We start from the raw sequence: 15,061 nt of genomic DNA, 5'->3' as shown, positions 1-15,061 counted from the left end.
TGCTGAAATCCCTGAACACTTAAGAAGACTAGTTTTTTTCTGACCACACAAGATATTCCTGCTTCTCCTGCAACAAGCGGTATCAAAGGCACATGGTGAGCAGCTAAGAGGAAGTGCATCTGTAGAGCATCCGTTTGCGAGATTTCTGCAAAGGTTGGGGCACTGGCTCTGATGCAGGTGCTATGCTCTGGAAGGTGATTAGATATCATCACTCTTTCATTAACTTGGTATTTCTAGTATCTCCATGACCGTGTGGAAAGAATGGCCCCTTTTCATCGGTGCTCCCAGAAAATGAGCCGTGCTGAAAGAGCCAGGTTAAGTTGGGAGGATAATGAAACAAGAGAAAAGGGGGGAGAAAGCTGACAGAGGAGTAAATAGGTGCAGTGTGGGTAATTTCTTCTTAGTATTTAAACCCATGTGTTTAACAGTGTAAACACTCTAATGTCACTGAGAATAAGCAAATATCAGCCAGCAACTAAACAAATGCTGTACTGAGAAATAAATAAATGGGGATCTAAACAGGCGCAGGTGACGTAGACAAGAAGGGGAAGTAGGGGAAACACATTAAAGTTTATTTTTAGGTTGCGACAGTACGGGCGACAACAAAAGTCTCCATTTCACCTGATCGCTGAAACAGGTGGAGGGAGGGGGTATGATATTCCATTTCGTAGACCAGACCCAGGCGCATACAGGTTCAACGTGAAAAGCGTCTCTGTGGGTAGGCGCTGGTCTGACATCACCCGGAGTCGTGGATGGGAGCTTTTATGTGTAGTGGTGCCAGGAAGCTGCTAGCACTGTCAGCCAGTCTGAGTCAGCGCTACGCTCTAGACACAAACGTGCAAAAATCCATGACAGAGATGAGTTTCACAACTCTGCCTGCATTCTGCTCAAAATAACCTAAACAAGAAGGCCCGGCCCTTGGGGGGTAAAGTATTTCACTGGCAACAAAAAAGAAAAACTGCAATTTATTAGTGTTTGTTATGCAAATTGTCACTGTGACATTTTTATCTTGGTGATGAGGCTTTTTATGGTTGTTTGACTGTATATTACACTGAACAAGAGTACAGCTTATTGTGTATGATTTTCAACTTTCTACTTTCTTTACGTAGTCTTCCAAAACTTATCTACTGTGTTTCTTTAAAAAATAAAACTCTAGACGTCAAAAGAAAAGCAGCAGCTCATTAATGTTGTTCAAGTAATGCTTTGTGACTGTCACCTGCTCTCGTTCCAGAGGTCCCCTGTTGAGAGCGAAATCACCTTAGCGACCTCTGCAAAGACTCGGGTAATGTCATAACATTTTGTCAACACCTTCCGAATGAGCTATTGTCATTCAGACATAATTATAGGTCAAGGCCTGTCATTGGAAATGGAGGCCAGTGACCTACAGATATCACACTCTGCTTTCATTAGCATTTCATTGTCATTCAAACTGAGTCTGAGCCACTTCACCTGCAGGCATGAAAGGTACCTGAAAGTCACTCAGCTGAGTTCAATATTGGATTTTCTTTTCAGGTGTGCTTCCAGGAAAAAAATAATTTAAAATATTGTTTAAAAACTGATGCTTGGCAGTTGCACCTATCCAAACAGCTTATGTTTACCAAGTACCATTGGTTCCACTGTCTTCCCAAATCAGAGTGTGTTTCCTTCCTTACAGATACACTATCAATAGGTACCTTCAATGTTTCAGTTTACTAGAAGCCAAGAGCAGATAAGACTGAGATTACTGCTGCACTATCTCCAGGGGAGGTCAAAGCAAGAAGAAAATATGCAAGAAAGTGCACAGCAGTGACTAGTACACACAGCTGAACCTGTACAGGGGTGAAGGCCAGAATACATCTGCTTCTCAGTTGGAAGGTATTTCCTTAGTGACATAGATAAGCTATAATCTGATTTGACCTCATGAGTGAGGTGACTGCATGGTGCACTTTAGTATCATTTTAAATCAGCTTTTTAAAAATTATGTTAATTATAAATCAGAATTTTCCTGAAATATTGACCTCTAAATGTATCTGCAGTGTTTTGGGCGGAAAGCCGTTAGGCTCTGTTTTTGTCTCCTCTGTCTTTCTGATGAAGTGGAGCTGTTGTGGTTCTGAATGGGATATCAGGGAGGTGCAAGAGAGTCAGAGCAGGGAGTAAAAGGCTGGCAAATTCTTAAAAAGTCCCTCTTAAATTTTACTCACCGCAAAATGCCAAAGCAGTGCCGAAGCACTCTGACCTGGAATGGCAAACACTGAGGAAGCCCATCCGTATGAGAATGCCATTGACAGTGGGTACTGCAACCAGTGTGGTCTGTTTCAGACATAACTTGTTTAAGAATCAGTTACAGAGAAACTGAGGAAGTACCCGGAAGGACACTTGATTTGTTTTGCCAAAAAGGATTTTGTTAGTTTTCCCTCTTGTGGTCTTTTGCATTTCTAGTGAATTATGTGCTAGTTGTGGTACGTCTCAAACAGATGTGATGTCAGTTGTGAGTGCTTGAAGCCACTTCTGGGGGGATTTTTTGTTTTTATTTATTTATTTTATTTTAGATATTTGGATAAAATCTTTTTTTTTTTAAAGAACAAGAATATGGAAAACAAAAGATCAATGCCAATACCAATTCTCCTCATAAAAACTATCATTTCTATTTCTTTCACACACTTCAATGGGAACACCACAAAGATTTGCACACCCACTAAACTAACACATCCACACACAAATGAAAGGGGGAAAAAAAAGAAGGAAAAAAATGAGGGGCGGTCTGTTCAGACGGTTGCAGTGGAATCTGAGAGTGCTAGGAGAGGTGGAAGACATGATTTGGCAGTTTACCCCCAGTGTTTGCCTCAACATTTTGACGCCATGGCTCGAAGTCAAGCTGAGAAGTTTCCCAAGACCTGCTCAGCCTGCAGGTGGGTGTTCCGCGAAAGCGCTGAGCCCGGCCCCTGAGGATGTGTGTCCCCTTGACCGAGCGTACGCCACTGTGTAGGGCACCTCAAACTCTTAGCAGTCAGCACTGTGAGGGTGCGAACATGTCCCACTCCTCTGATGCCTCTGTGTTAGCCATCACAGGGTTTACTCCTCAGTGTGTCGAGACGAGCTGCCTCGCAAACTGACAAGGCAGCAGCTCTCTTTGCACTTCCCATGTCTGTTTAAAAGCTGAAAATTCTGTAAATTAGATCAAATATTCAGTTTCTAATGAGATTATGTATTAAAGGAAAAACAACAAACCTCTACTATGTTCCTCTACTGCTTGTATTTCTCTCCAACAGCCTTTTTTACATTTGAATCTATGTCATCTAGTTATATGAAGGGAAGCTGTAAGGGCCGTCTGCCACAACATCTGGTCGACCAAGAAGGCAAGGAGCACAATGAGAAGGGAATTAAAATAAATGTAATGAAAATCATGGGAACAAGACGGGAAACAATAGACCTTTACCTTTAAAAGAGAACACTTAAATGGGGGGAAAGGAGTTCTTTAAAATATATAGAGATTAATCAACATGTGTAAAATAGTTTATGTACATGTTTAAAACACATATTTTGACTACACCATACCATGACAAATATTCTCTATTTAAGCAACATTAAAGCTATATCAACATGTATTAACAGCAAAGATTTTGAGACTTCTCACAGTGGCATTTGTAAACGTTCACTAATAGAAATCCAAATCATAAAGTTTTGATAAAAATGGGAAGCTTTCAGTCCCTTTCTGTGTCTCCATGTGATCTCATAACTTACAGTTGGATTTCATTTCTAAAATTGAATACATGGATTAGAGGGACTGAACTCTGAACAAAGTGTCCTTTGTCCACAGGAAAACAAGTGTTGGAGGAAATCCAGAAAAGTAGATTTTGCCATTGTGACATGTTTTTCATGCACTCTTTTTTATAAAAAAATAAGTTGCCCTCACTTTGAATCTGTGAAATGTATAAACAAAATCAATGAATGTTTTATGCATTCTGATTTTTTTAAAGACAGTACATCTACTATTAGTAGAAGTTAGAGTCTAAATATGTAGAGAGTGACAAAACTTTTTTTTTTTAAATATAACCTGCGTGTAAGTTCTTAAGACAAATCACCCGTCCAATTCTAAATCCAAAGCTAACCTACCTCACTCAAATAATACTGAAAGTCTGTCTAAATGACGTTAGAAATAACCACCAGTGATGTCACTTGTTGAGTTTGTTTAGGGGAAAACATGAGGGTGAGCGGTCAACCTGTTTGGACCACTAATTGTCCACAGATAGGAAGCTACAATTTTTAACTGGCGATTACATTTAAATTATTAAAAGAAAAGAAAAATTAAATACCCTCCTGATTTGTTTTAATCATTGCAGCACCGCCACAAATCCACGGCTTCCTCTCAAGTTTCTGGACTGCTGTCTCCCCCTGTTGGTCAATGTGCACTGTGCAGGGAGCTGAGATGACTGAAGGCTGCCGCTCCGGAGCAGCTCTGCAGGGACTCACTGGCAGAGCTGTCTCTGTGCAGCACTAGTTTTTGACAATAACAGCCTCCCTGTATTCAAAGACCCATAAACATCAGCTCTACTCTTCATCGGTTCCTCAGCTCTGATTTAACGTAACTGACCCTGTATTTATAAAATATAAATAAATAAAATGTTTTACTTATTTCCTGTAAATTACTCACACCGCTGAATATTTATCATAGAAAAATAGCAGAAACACAAGGATAAACTTAGTTGGTAGAGCAAAGGATTAAAACTGCAACATCCCAAATCTACATTCCACCAACAAATGTATTAAAATAAATCTAAGAAGAAGAAGTTAAAGAAAAGTTGAAGATTTGTAAGTATGACTTCAGTAAAGAAACAAAAACAAACTTGATTTTATAATCAAGTTTTTAAAAAAGAAAAATACAAGAGTTTTAATGACAATCATACCTTTATTAAAGATGGGGCGGGTTTTGTGCCTGTTACCATAAAAAGGAAGTTCATCTTATCTGATTTTAATGTACGAGTAACTAAATCAGTTTATATCATAAGCATGCTCTTTTAAAAGTTACAAAGTTACAAAGTTGAAATGAAATGAAAGACAATAAGAGGGGAAAAACACGTTTTCCTAACTTGAGCTGAGTTTTCAGTTGTTGACTGCAAGACTGCTCTGGAGCAGAGTCAAATTACGTCCCGCCTACTAAAAAAGTTTCCCCCAATCATTTCCTTGCCGTTAAAACATAAATCCAGGCATCGCCTCCCGTGTCTATAGACTCTTCAGCAATCCTGCAACAGCAGTTCTCTCACGTTTGTCTTCAAAGTCACAGTTTCGAAGCTAAGTATTCAAAAGCGACCACTTACAGATGGTTTTCTTCTCTGCGAAATTGTGAGCATTCAGCGGAACAGAAATATTTCCATATTTACTTATTTTTTCTTATTTTTTTGTTTATTTTTATTTTTTCATTTTAAAGTTTGCCCCCGGCAAGCTGACACTGCAGCTTTGGGGCATATCACCTGGATATAGAAAGAAGGATTTTTCCTCCTATTTTTTTAATTATTTTTTTTAACTGCGAGAAGCTGTTCTTTAATTTTTTCGCATGAATCTCCTCGACCCTTACCTGAAGATGACAGAAGAACAGGAGAAGTGTCACTCTGACGCTCCCAGCCCAAGCATGTCTGAGGATTCCGCGGGCTCGCCTTGTCCGTCCGGGTCGGGTTCGGACACTGAAAACACTCGTCCGTCCGACAACCACCTCCTCATGGGTCAAGACTATAAGAAGGAAACCGAAGAGGAAAAGTTTCCCGTGTGTATCAGAGACGCGGTGTCTCAGGTGTTGAAGGGTTACGACTGGACGCTCGTGCCTATGCCGGTGCGCGTCAACGGCTCGAGTAAAAGCAAACCCCACGTCAAAAGACCCATGAACGCGTTCATGGTGTGGGCTCAAGCTGCACGGAGAAAGTTGGCCGATCAATACCCACACCTGCACAACGCAGAACTCAGCAAAACCCTGGGCAAACTTTGGAGGTAGGCTCGCTTTAGTTTATCGTTCACTTTTACAATGCACTTTTACGCGCCGCTGTGCGCGGCACATTATTTATTAACGTATAGATTCCTGCTCTTTCAAGTTTAGCTTTGCAGTATTTTGGTTTGAATGCTTTTACTCACCTATGCTTTTGATTTTATGAGTATTTTAAGTTCATTGTTATGCATACAATGACTTCTAAAGAATTACGATGCTAACTTTTTTTTCTTCTTTTTTGTAATGATCAATGCTAATTACCAACTGCACAGATTGAATCAGTGTGCTTAGCTTCTGCAACTGTTTACCAAGCGCAGTTTAACAAGTTTGTACAATTCCGTGTGCTATTTTCAGATTGCTCAATGAGGTAGAGAAGCGCCCGTTTGTGGAGGAGGCTGAGCGTTTGCGAGTGCAACATAAGAAGGATCACCCCGACTACAAATATCAGCCAAGGCGGAGAAAGTCTGTCAAGAATGGGCAAAGCGAACCGGAGGACAACGACCAAACTCATATCTCTCCAAATGCCATTTTCAAGGCGTTGCAGCAGGCCGACTCTCCGGCTTCAAGTATGGGCGAGGTGCACTCTCCGGGAGAGCACTCAGGTGAGGGAACAAGAAATAAAAAGCAAATATATTTTCTGTAATGTTTATGTTTTTTCAAAAGTTCCGGTTTGGATTAAAAATATATTTTTTAGAAGCCCTCAGGGCCTTAACTGGAGAACTGTTAATGATTAGTAGTTAATGATTATTAGGTTTTACAAGCCATCATGCAAATACACCTGCCTGTAGTTACAATAAACCTCTCCTGGAGGCATGTACAGTTAAGCTTTTATATCTCATGTGGGAAACATGTTCTTAAATTCAAACTTTTTTAACAAAAATGTTATGCTAAACAAATGTCTAACTTTGCCTTTGTCTCACTAGGTCAGTCACAGGGTCCACCAACACCCCCAACCACCCCGAAGACAGACCTTCCCTCCAGCAAAGCTGATCTGAAACGTGAGGGGCGGCCCATGCAGGAGGGCACTAGCCGCCAGCTCAACATTGATTTTGGAGCTGTGGACATCGGTGAGCTGAGCACTGATGTCATCTCCAATATAGGAAGCTTCGATGTTGATGAGTTTGATCAGTACCTGCCACCACACAGCCATGCTGGGGTGAATGGTGCAGCGCAGGCTGGCTACAGCAGCGGCTACCCTATCAACAGCTCCTCTGTCAGCCAGCAAGCTAGTGTTGGAGCCCACGCCTGGATGTCCAAGCAGCAGCAGCAGCAGCAACAGCAGCTCTCTCTGACCACTCTGGGTGGAGGAGGAGAGCAAAGCCAGCAGGGTCAACAGAGAACCACCCAGATTAAGACGGAGCAGCTGAGCCCCAGCCACTACAGTGAGCAGCAGGGCTCCCCACAGCATGTCACCTATGGGTCCTTCAACCTCCAGCACTACAGCACCAATTCTTACCCCTCCATCACCAGATCACAATATGACTATTCAGACCACCAAAGTGGTGCCAACTCCTACTACAGCCACGCAGCTGGCCAAGGCTCAAGCTTGTACTCCACCTTTAGTTACGTGAGCCCCACTCAGAGGCCGATGTACACCCCAATTGCTGACACCACCGGGGTGCCCTCTGTGCCGCAGACCCACAGTCCGCAGCACTGGGAGCAGCCCATTTACACACAACTTTCCAGGCCCTGAGGAGGCAGTCTGAGCACTGACTATATAACACATATATCCCAGACTTCTTTCTGCTCGGTGGCCTTTGCACCGTTACGTCACACACCTTTCATTGCCAACAGAAAAACATGACAAGAACTTTTTTTTTTTAAGGTTCTGAAAAAACACATCTTTGGATTGGCTCACAACAGTGCCTTTTGTATTGGTTTGAATTGTGATTATATTTTTTTAGATATAATGTTTTAAAAAAAGTTAAATCCTCTGTGAGGACATACTGGCTATAAATATATTAGTATGTACTGTGTATGTGTTCTGCTCTTGTCATTACTATCATATTCAGTGTCATCAGCACCCTCGTCGTCACGATTTGAAGGTTTAACAAACGTAACAGAGCAGGAATGCCGGGTAAAAACACCCTTCAGTGGCCTTACTTCTGACTAATGTATTTTTGTACAGGAAGTAAGAAACCGTTTACTGACACTGCCGTCTCATAATAGCCTATATTCTGCTTTGAACTTTTGTACTGTACATATTTTAATGTAATTCCAATGAGATGCAAGGATTGAGCGACGCACGTTTGAAATAGATGAGAATTTTTGGCCATGATATGACCGTGTCATCAGTGAATTAGTCAAATATTCTACTTCTTGTTTGCTTTAGCTCAAGTTTATTGTGTTGGAAACGCTATAGCAGGTGCCATGTAATTCTCCTAAGGGCCTTACTGTGTTGCTAGCTGTAACAGCAATGCTTGCTTTGTTTTGTTTTCGTTTTGTTTTTTTGCCTTGAAACCATTGGTGCCTCAAGAGCTACGGCAGTGAGGCTTCGTCCACTTTGAATTGCAGTGTGAAAACTACAGCATAGTTCTGACTTCCTGCTTGATGAGATACAAGAAGTGACCTTTGACCCCATTATTCTCACCAACCATCAAGTCTGAGTCCGGTGTGTTTCTATCAAGCCTTCTGCCTCAACTTTCTTTTCCTAACCCTTGTCTTAATTTATTCTTTAGCATTAATTTTATTTGAAAATAACTATTTGCAATTGTCGTTTTAATTCAGCAGCAGCTAGCTGAGGAGAAATAGGTTGCTGTCATATGTGGTACAAATTTGTTTATTTATCATTTGTAAATGTTTTCCTTATAAAAGTTTCTTTTATTCATGATCTAGTTATGTACAGAATACTTATAATTACACGAGTAAGTAAAAAGAAAAACTGGAAGTCTTTCCTTTTGTCACTCTATTTCTAACAAATGTCTAAATGAATATAAAAGCAGCCGTTTTGTAAAGAATTTGCTGGAATCAACATGTTTTTTGTTTGTTTGTTTGTTTATCAAAAACATTGTGTTCCCCATTTTATATTCTGTCTCATTAGTTCCCATTTTGTCATCTTCTTAATGCAGTTTCCCTAGGTAAACATGGCATTTTCTTAAAAGCTTATCTTTTGTATTATATTTGTTTGCAATAAAAGCAAAACAGCAAAACGTCTTGTCTCGTCCTGTGTTTTTGTACAGCGCTGCTCGTGGTTTCCATCTGTCAGCATTTCTCACCAACACATCTGAGAGTTTCGGGGGCACTCTGGCAGTACGGGTACCTTAATACGGTGTGCAATAAGTAGTTATGGAAAAAGGCATCTAGTCATCACTGGAGATGGAGAACAACAATAGGTGGTATTTTTAAAAAAAAGGATTTAGTTCAGTTGATGTGAGAAGAGACATCCCCATCAAACCAGTTACAAAAAGGTGCTGACATGAGATCAGCAGATTGGCGATGCCACTGGATGAGTCTGAATTACCTTGGAACAGAAAAGGGGGGGGGGGGGGGGGGGATAATAGATTGCACAGATAATTTAATTTCTGCATTACTTGGAACCAGCTTGTCATCCACCAACAGCAGTAGTTTGGTAACGCTGCACATCGACACTTCTCCCTTCTCAGACCGTGAGGTCACAGGTCCATTATTACCATGGACTACTGCCAAGATGTATGTCCACCCCCAGCCCCCCTCGCCTGTATACTCAACGGCTTGAAGAAACAAACTAAACACTGAATATTTTTTAGTCATTACTGGCCTCGTAACATTGGAGCACGGCTGACCTTAATAAATCAGTGACAGTGTAAACACAATCAGGTACTATAGGTTTGTGTTGAAATTTGAGGCACATTCACAGATGACGTCTCTTTCCTCATGTCAACTGGACTAAAATCTTTTTTTTCTTTTTCCTGCCATCCACTGCTGCACTTCATTTCACTGTGATGACTGGACATTTTTTTACCTTGTTCTGTAGCTACTTATTAGACATCATACTAAGGTACACAAAACCTGTATTATGGATAGAGAGCCAGATATATTAACTAGACCCATCAACCATTTCAACACCTCATTGTAATGCAGACTGGAATCGGTCTGAGTGACTTTCTCCCAAAGTTTTTTTATGTGTTTTTTTTCTTTCTTTTCTTTTCTTTTTTAACCATATTTTGCACTCTTATGTAAAGAGGGGGAAAGAGAAATTGCTTCTCTAAAAATATGTCCATCAGACTAATTTATTTATTAGATAATCTAAACTGTTTGCTATTCTGAGAGAAAAATGTCTAGTGGCTGTTTAACATTTCGTTTTATGATCAGAGTAATAAAAAAATACAAAAGTAATGCTTTGTGACATCATAACGCCAGCTTTACTTCGTTCATCTGGTCTGGGATTTTCTGTGGCTTCTGGTAAAGCGTTCAGAAACTGATATGCGGTCACTTAAGGTTTATTGTGTTGAGGACACAACACTGTCCTAAGGCTTGACTTTGGTGTCTCTGGTTAAATACAAAGGTAGTAAACTTCCCCTCTAACGGTGAGGAGCATGCGGGGCATGTGAGGCCCTGAACCTACCTCCCACAGAGAGCCCCTGAGGCACATCCATCACTGAACCTCCAGTGGCTCAAACGTGGAGCTAGGCAACAGGGCAGCAGGGCCTCAGGGCTTAGGCAGTTACCGCTGATTCAGAGCAGGGCAGAACGGTGATGTGGGCGTTCATGAGAAAAGGACAGAAGAACATTAAAGAAAAGCGCCCCTTTTATCATTAAAAGCACTGATTGTCAGAAAATCTCAGGGAAAAAAAATCCATCAAGAGTTGTTAAGCACGAGTTCTTAATGAAAATAAAATGTTACCTGACCTAAAATGTCTTGATGCTGCCTGAGCTTGCTCCAGCAGGCGTGACTCAGTGCTAAGGACATGATTGGCTCCTCGTGAAAACTGCTGCCTGAAAGTTAAACTGGGGCCAACATTTCTGTTCAGTAAACAAAGAAAAAAAGTCAACTTTAGTAAACACAGGTTCGCTAGTTATAGGAAATGACCAAAACATTTTTGCTAAATTGTTTCACTCTCAGGTTGTTGGCAGTGTTAGTGCATGGGAAAATGTTAAGTGTTTACACTTGCAAGTCCAGCTCCCCCCAAAATCAATCCAGATCAATTCAGAACACATAAGGTGATCATATTAACACTTCTGGTAAAATATTAGCCTGCCTTTTTTGCTTTAATATTTCTAAAAAGTATATTTTTGATCATTTCTTTTAATTGATCCTTTCTCTGAGTATAGTTTCTGTTGTTCCTTCTATGCGAGTTAAACTCACTTGATTGATTCAGGGTGAATCAAGTGAGTCTAAGTCACTCTGTTACAGAGGAAAGGTGTTTGAATGTTTATCTTTTATTATTCACAGAGAGTCTGGATAGGACATGTTTGAATTTCTCTGACTTCAGTAGAAAAAAGAAAACATAGAGATAATAGAGAACAAGATGATAGTGACTTTCATCGTATTTCATCAGAATGATGTGTCATGTAGTTTTGTCAAATGGTAGCACCACGCCAGGAAATGACATCAGTACTGAGGTTTTCCCTGTGTGAGACCACAGTGATTCATTTCTCAGGCTTTTCTGCAGGCACAGGCGGTCTTGGCCAGAGGCGAGTCAAAAGTAATGTTAAATTTAATGTAATTCATCCCAAAAAATTGCCACAAGAAATGATAATAACGTTTTCCCTGATTATAACTTCTGTTAACAATTCAAAGCAACTGCACAACATCAGATATTCAGGAAACGACATATACAGTCACAGCCTATCATTACTGGGGATCTATATTAAAAACAAATCTGGGCACAGCAAAAAAAAAGAAAAAAGAAAAGCATCTTTCTAAACTAAGCGTCCCAGCCTGCCGAGCTAGTGAGTGGATTGGGGCTGAAATGGGTCTGCCCACCAAACAGCAGGAGTGCCCTGATGAATGTTTCCGAGAAGGATCGGAAACAAGACCAAATTTTTCTTTCTTTCTTTCTTTTTTTTTTCAGACAGGCCTTTCCATGGGCAATTTTCCCAGGACGACTCCATTATTATTCCGCAGAGACGTCTGCCCCCTCCGAACCCTATGGGTGGTCTTTCTAAAGGCAAAAGGAAGAGGAAAAGAAAAGAAAAGCTGAAAAAAATCTGGTGATACACCCACGGTGAGTGGACGACAATAAGATACACAATAAAGTAAAACGAAACAAACCAAAAGTCGATCTCAACAACATACTGGAAGCACACCGTACGCTGATGGACTTTGTGAGTGCGCTTTCTTTTGCTTGGAACATCAATTTTAAAAAACAAATACTGCAGATGTTCAATGAAACCAAATATTATGGATGATATTTAGTTTATTGATGACAGGATTGTTTCAATGTCCTGTATAAAGAATTTAAATTGCTCATCCAGTCCATAAAGTTGCTTCTGAAACTATTAAGACACATCCAGATGAACTACACTAAATCACATGGCAAGACAAGCTGACTACAAGGCTGTTTCCATGGAGGCTACACCCTCAGCTGAAGAACTACTGTGGGAGTAAATGGGGAGCAAATAAAGGGCACATTTCCTCCGTCCTGAACTGCATTAGGTGGTGTATAGCCGAAATCGCAATGTGATCTTCTTTCTATTGTGAGATTATATTTACAATAAAATTTCACAACCGTCACTGCTCAGTTTTGCTTTGTTACTGTTGGAGCAGACTTAGGAAGTAAGACTTTGCCCCAAAGCCATCCATCTTCCACAGGCCCTAGGAGGAGAGCGGCCTGTGCCAAGAGGCCGAGCCGGGCCAGCCTGCTAGAACCCTTGGTGAGTTTTGTGCCTTTGTCTGAGGATGTGGAAGAAACCTGGCACCAGCCCGAGGTCAGCGGCACAAAATTATATTACCATAATCCCATTAAGTGTGTCTGAGGCCTCATGAGCCCCAGCTCAGTCTGGGAGGAAGGTAGGTGAGGTCTGGCAGTGGGTGGTTTGTGCTAAAGTGCACAGCCAATGAATAAGATGAGACTGGCAGTTTAGGCATTTATATATATTTTTTATTTTTTTTTATTTTTAAGAAGTCAAAGATCAGTCAAAGATAAATAAATGAGTAAAATCTTGGTGTCAGTCAAAAACATGCCTAAAGCATGTGTTTTATATGAGTATGTGGTACGTAAAATGCAAAAAAAAAAAATAAAAATACAAACAAAAAGCATGTATTACAGAAAAAAACATGTATTAGCAAGACAGTCTTCCATAATTGAATCCAGGGGCCTAAACAAGAACATGGATCAACTGGGTTTGTCTATAAGCTTTATTTAATCAAGGTTTCTCATCCTTATCTCTATTATCCCTCATTGTTCAAAGAAGGATTCTCTCCAGTAATAGAGATGAGATTTTCCATCCATGTTTCCATTTGTTTCCAGTTAAGACACTTAAAGTTTTGTTGACAAACCAGCCACAGATATAGTAATTTGTCTCTTACTGCGACTCTGTACCTGACAAGTCTTGACAGAACATATCATTTAACTGTCCATATTTGCTTATTTGGGACAGATTGTTTGAGAAAAGTCAAACTGACATGTCGGTAAAACTGATGCCATTCTCGCAGGGCATGAGGACTTGAAATAAGCCAAGCTCTGCTAGCTGATCCTTGAGACAAAGCCGAAGCTGTCATGTACATGGAGAAACTATGAGGCATGTAAGTCAGGCATGAAACCTAGTTCCTGTTTTGTTTCAGTGTTAAACCACACCTATTTATAAAATAAATAGAGTGGAATTACTATTGCATTCATCTTTTTAATAAGACTTTTTAGCTCATAAATTAGAAACAGGAGAAATATTAGGTTGCTTTTTTTCTTAGATCATAATTGTCCGTTTCTGTTATTGCATAAAAACGACGACTTCTTAACTATCGAGTTATCTAATTCTCTTCCTGGGGCACAGGCTGGGAGAATTTTTACATGAAATGGGAGTGCACTGTTTGTGTTTCTTATATCTTTGTTGGTTGTCTGCAAAGCCACTGCTGTGACACAAGCTGCAGAGCATTATTAGCCGTTCAGCAGCCTGTTCTTTACTGACAGACCCCGGTATCTCAAACATACCTCCCTTATGTTTGTCCATTCCATCTACGGGACAACCAGTAAGCCTTAATCCCCAGTCTAAATAAGTTAATACCTCAACCAACATGTAAAAGTAAAGTTCATGGCCAAATGCAGATTCCAGAGAAACAGCCAGTACCTAACCTGGCAGTAAACCAATTAATCAAACACAGAGAGACTCTTTGTCACAGCAACAGAAAGTGACAACCAAACCAGCAGCCAGTTTGTACTAAAGGAAGAAATGAAAGAAATTTTGCATGTTTTTAGCATTTATATGTGTCCTACTTTTTTCCTCCTTTCCTTCTGTACAGCTCTTTCTTTTGCTGAACCCAGTGGCCTGCATGTGTTAAGATATGAGCTGTCTCTTTTCCTTTGAGAGTGGAGCTTTTGAATATCAGCAGAAGGCCAGGAGTATTACTAACTAGAGCCAACAGCATATTTACCATCAGAACTTGCTTAAATCACTTTTATCATTATCATTTCACTGCGACCAAAATAATCAGTAGCCTGGTTTTAGTTTAGAAGCTAGTCTCGGACTTGTGTCTTGTGATTTGGTGCTCATTGTTTGCCGACAGATTATAGCTGCAGGAAATCTGACTTTTTACAAAACTGGCTGACAACAGGGTGTAAGCAAAGTCTACAGACAAAAGCAGAGCTCTGGTAATTATAACATTTTATCATATAATTTTATAGGTCTGTCAAAGAAAAATAATGTATCCATGCAGGCAGCCTCTTAAGAGCATTAATTGGTAGCAGTACTGGGATGGCGATCGGAAAGGGCTTGGTATGATTCAGCTGTGTGCCTCTATTATTTTCTCCACAGGTAGTTTAATGCTTTCCAACTACCTCTGAAGGATCAGCAATTTTAGCGTCATTGCGAGCAGAAGGGAATACTTTAAAACAAGGTGCAGGAGAGCACGCTGATGTTAGCTGTTCTGCAGCTCCGACTTTTTTGTTTTACAGATACTTCGATGGCCCCCTCCCTTTGCTGGTGATTGTCTGGCACAAACGCACCCTGTGATTTAAAACTCTTCATTAGGTG

The 15,061-nt window shown here is 40.5% G+C and overlaps 1 protein-coding gene across 1 annotated transcript; it reads left to right on the top strand.

Annotated features, from left to right (window-relative positions):
- The first annotated feature begins 5,169 nt into the window (after nucleotides 1-5,169).
- On the top strand, nucleotides 5,170-9,104 carry LOC146711437 (transcription factor Sox-9-like). Its single transcript, XM_085454284.1, has 3 exons — nucleotides 5,170-5,958; nucleotides 6,308-6,555; nucleotides 6,877-9,104. Exons 1-3 carry the CDS (start codon nucleotides 5,531-5,533, stop codon nucleotides 7,644-7,646), a joined length of 1,446 nt encoding a protein of 481 aa, XP_085310410.1. The 5' UTR covers nucleotides 5,170-5,530; the 3' UTR covers nucleotides 7,647-9,104.
- Nucleotides 9,105-15,061: the final 5,957 nt, after the last annotated feature.

Source organism: Copadichromis virginalis, linkage group LG4 (genome assembly GCF_057382275.1).
Source record: "Copadichromis virginalis isolate Kocher_CV1m ecotype Utaka linkage group LG4, C_Virginalis_male_GT1.1, whole genome shotgun sequence".
In the NCBI taxonomy this organism is placed as follows: Eukaryota; Metazoa; Chordata; class Actinopteri; order Cichliformes; family Cichlidae; genus Copadichromis; species Copadichromis virginalis.
The sequence above is the reverse complement of the archived record's forward strand: the minus strand, read 5'-3'. Positions and strand labels throughout refer to the sequence as shown.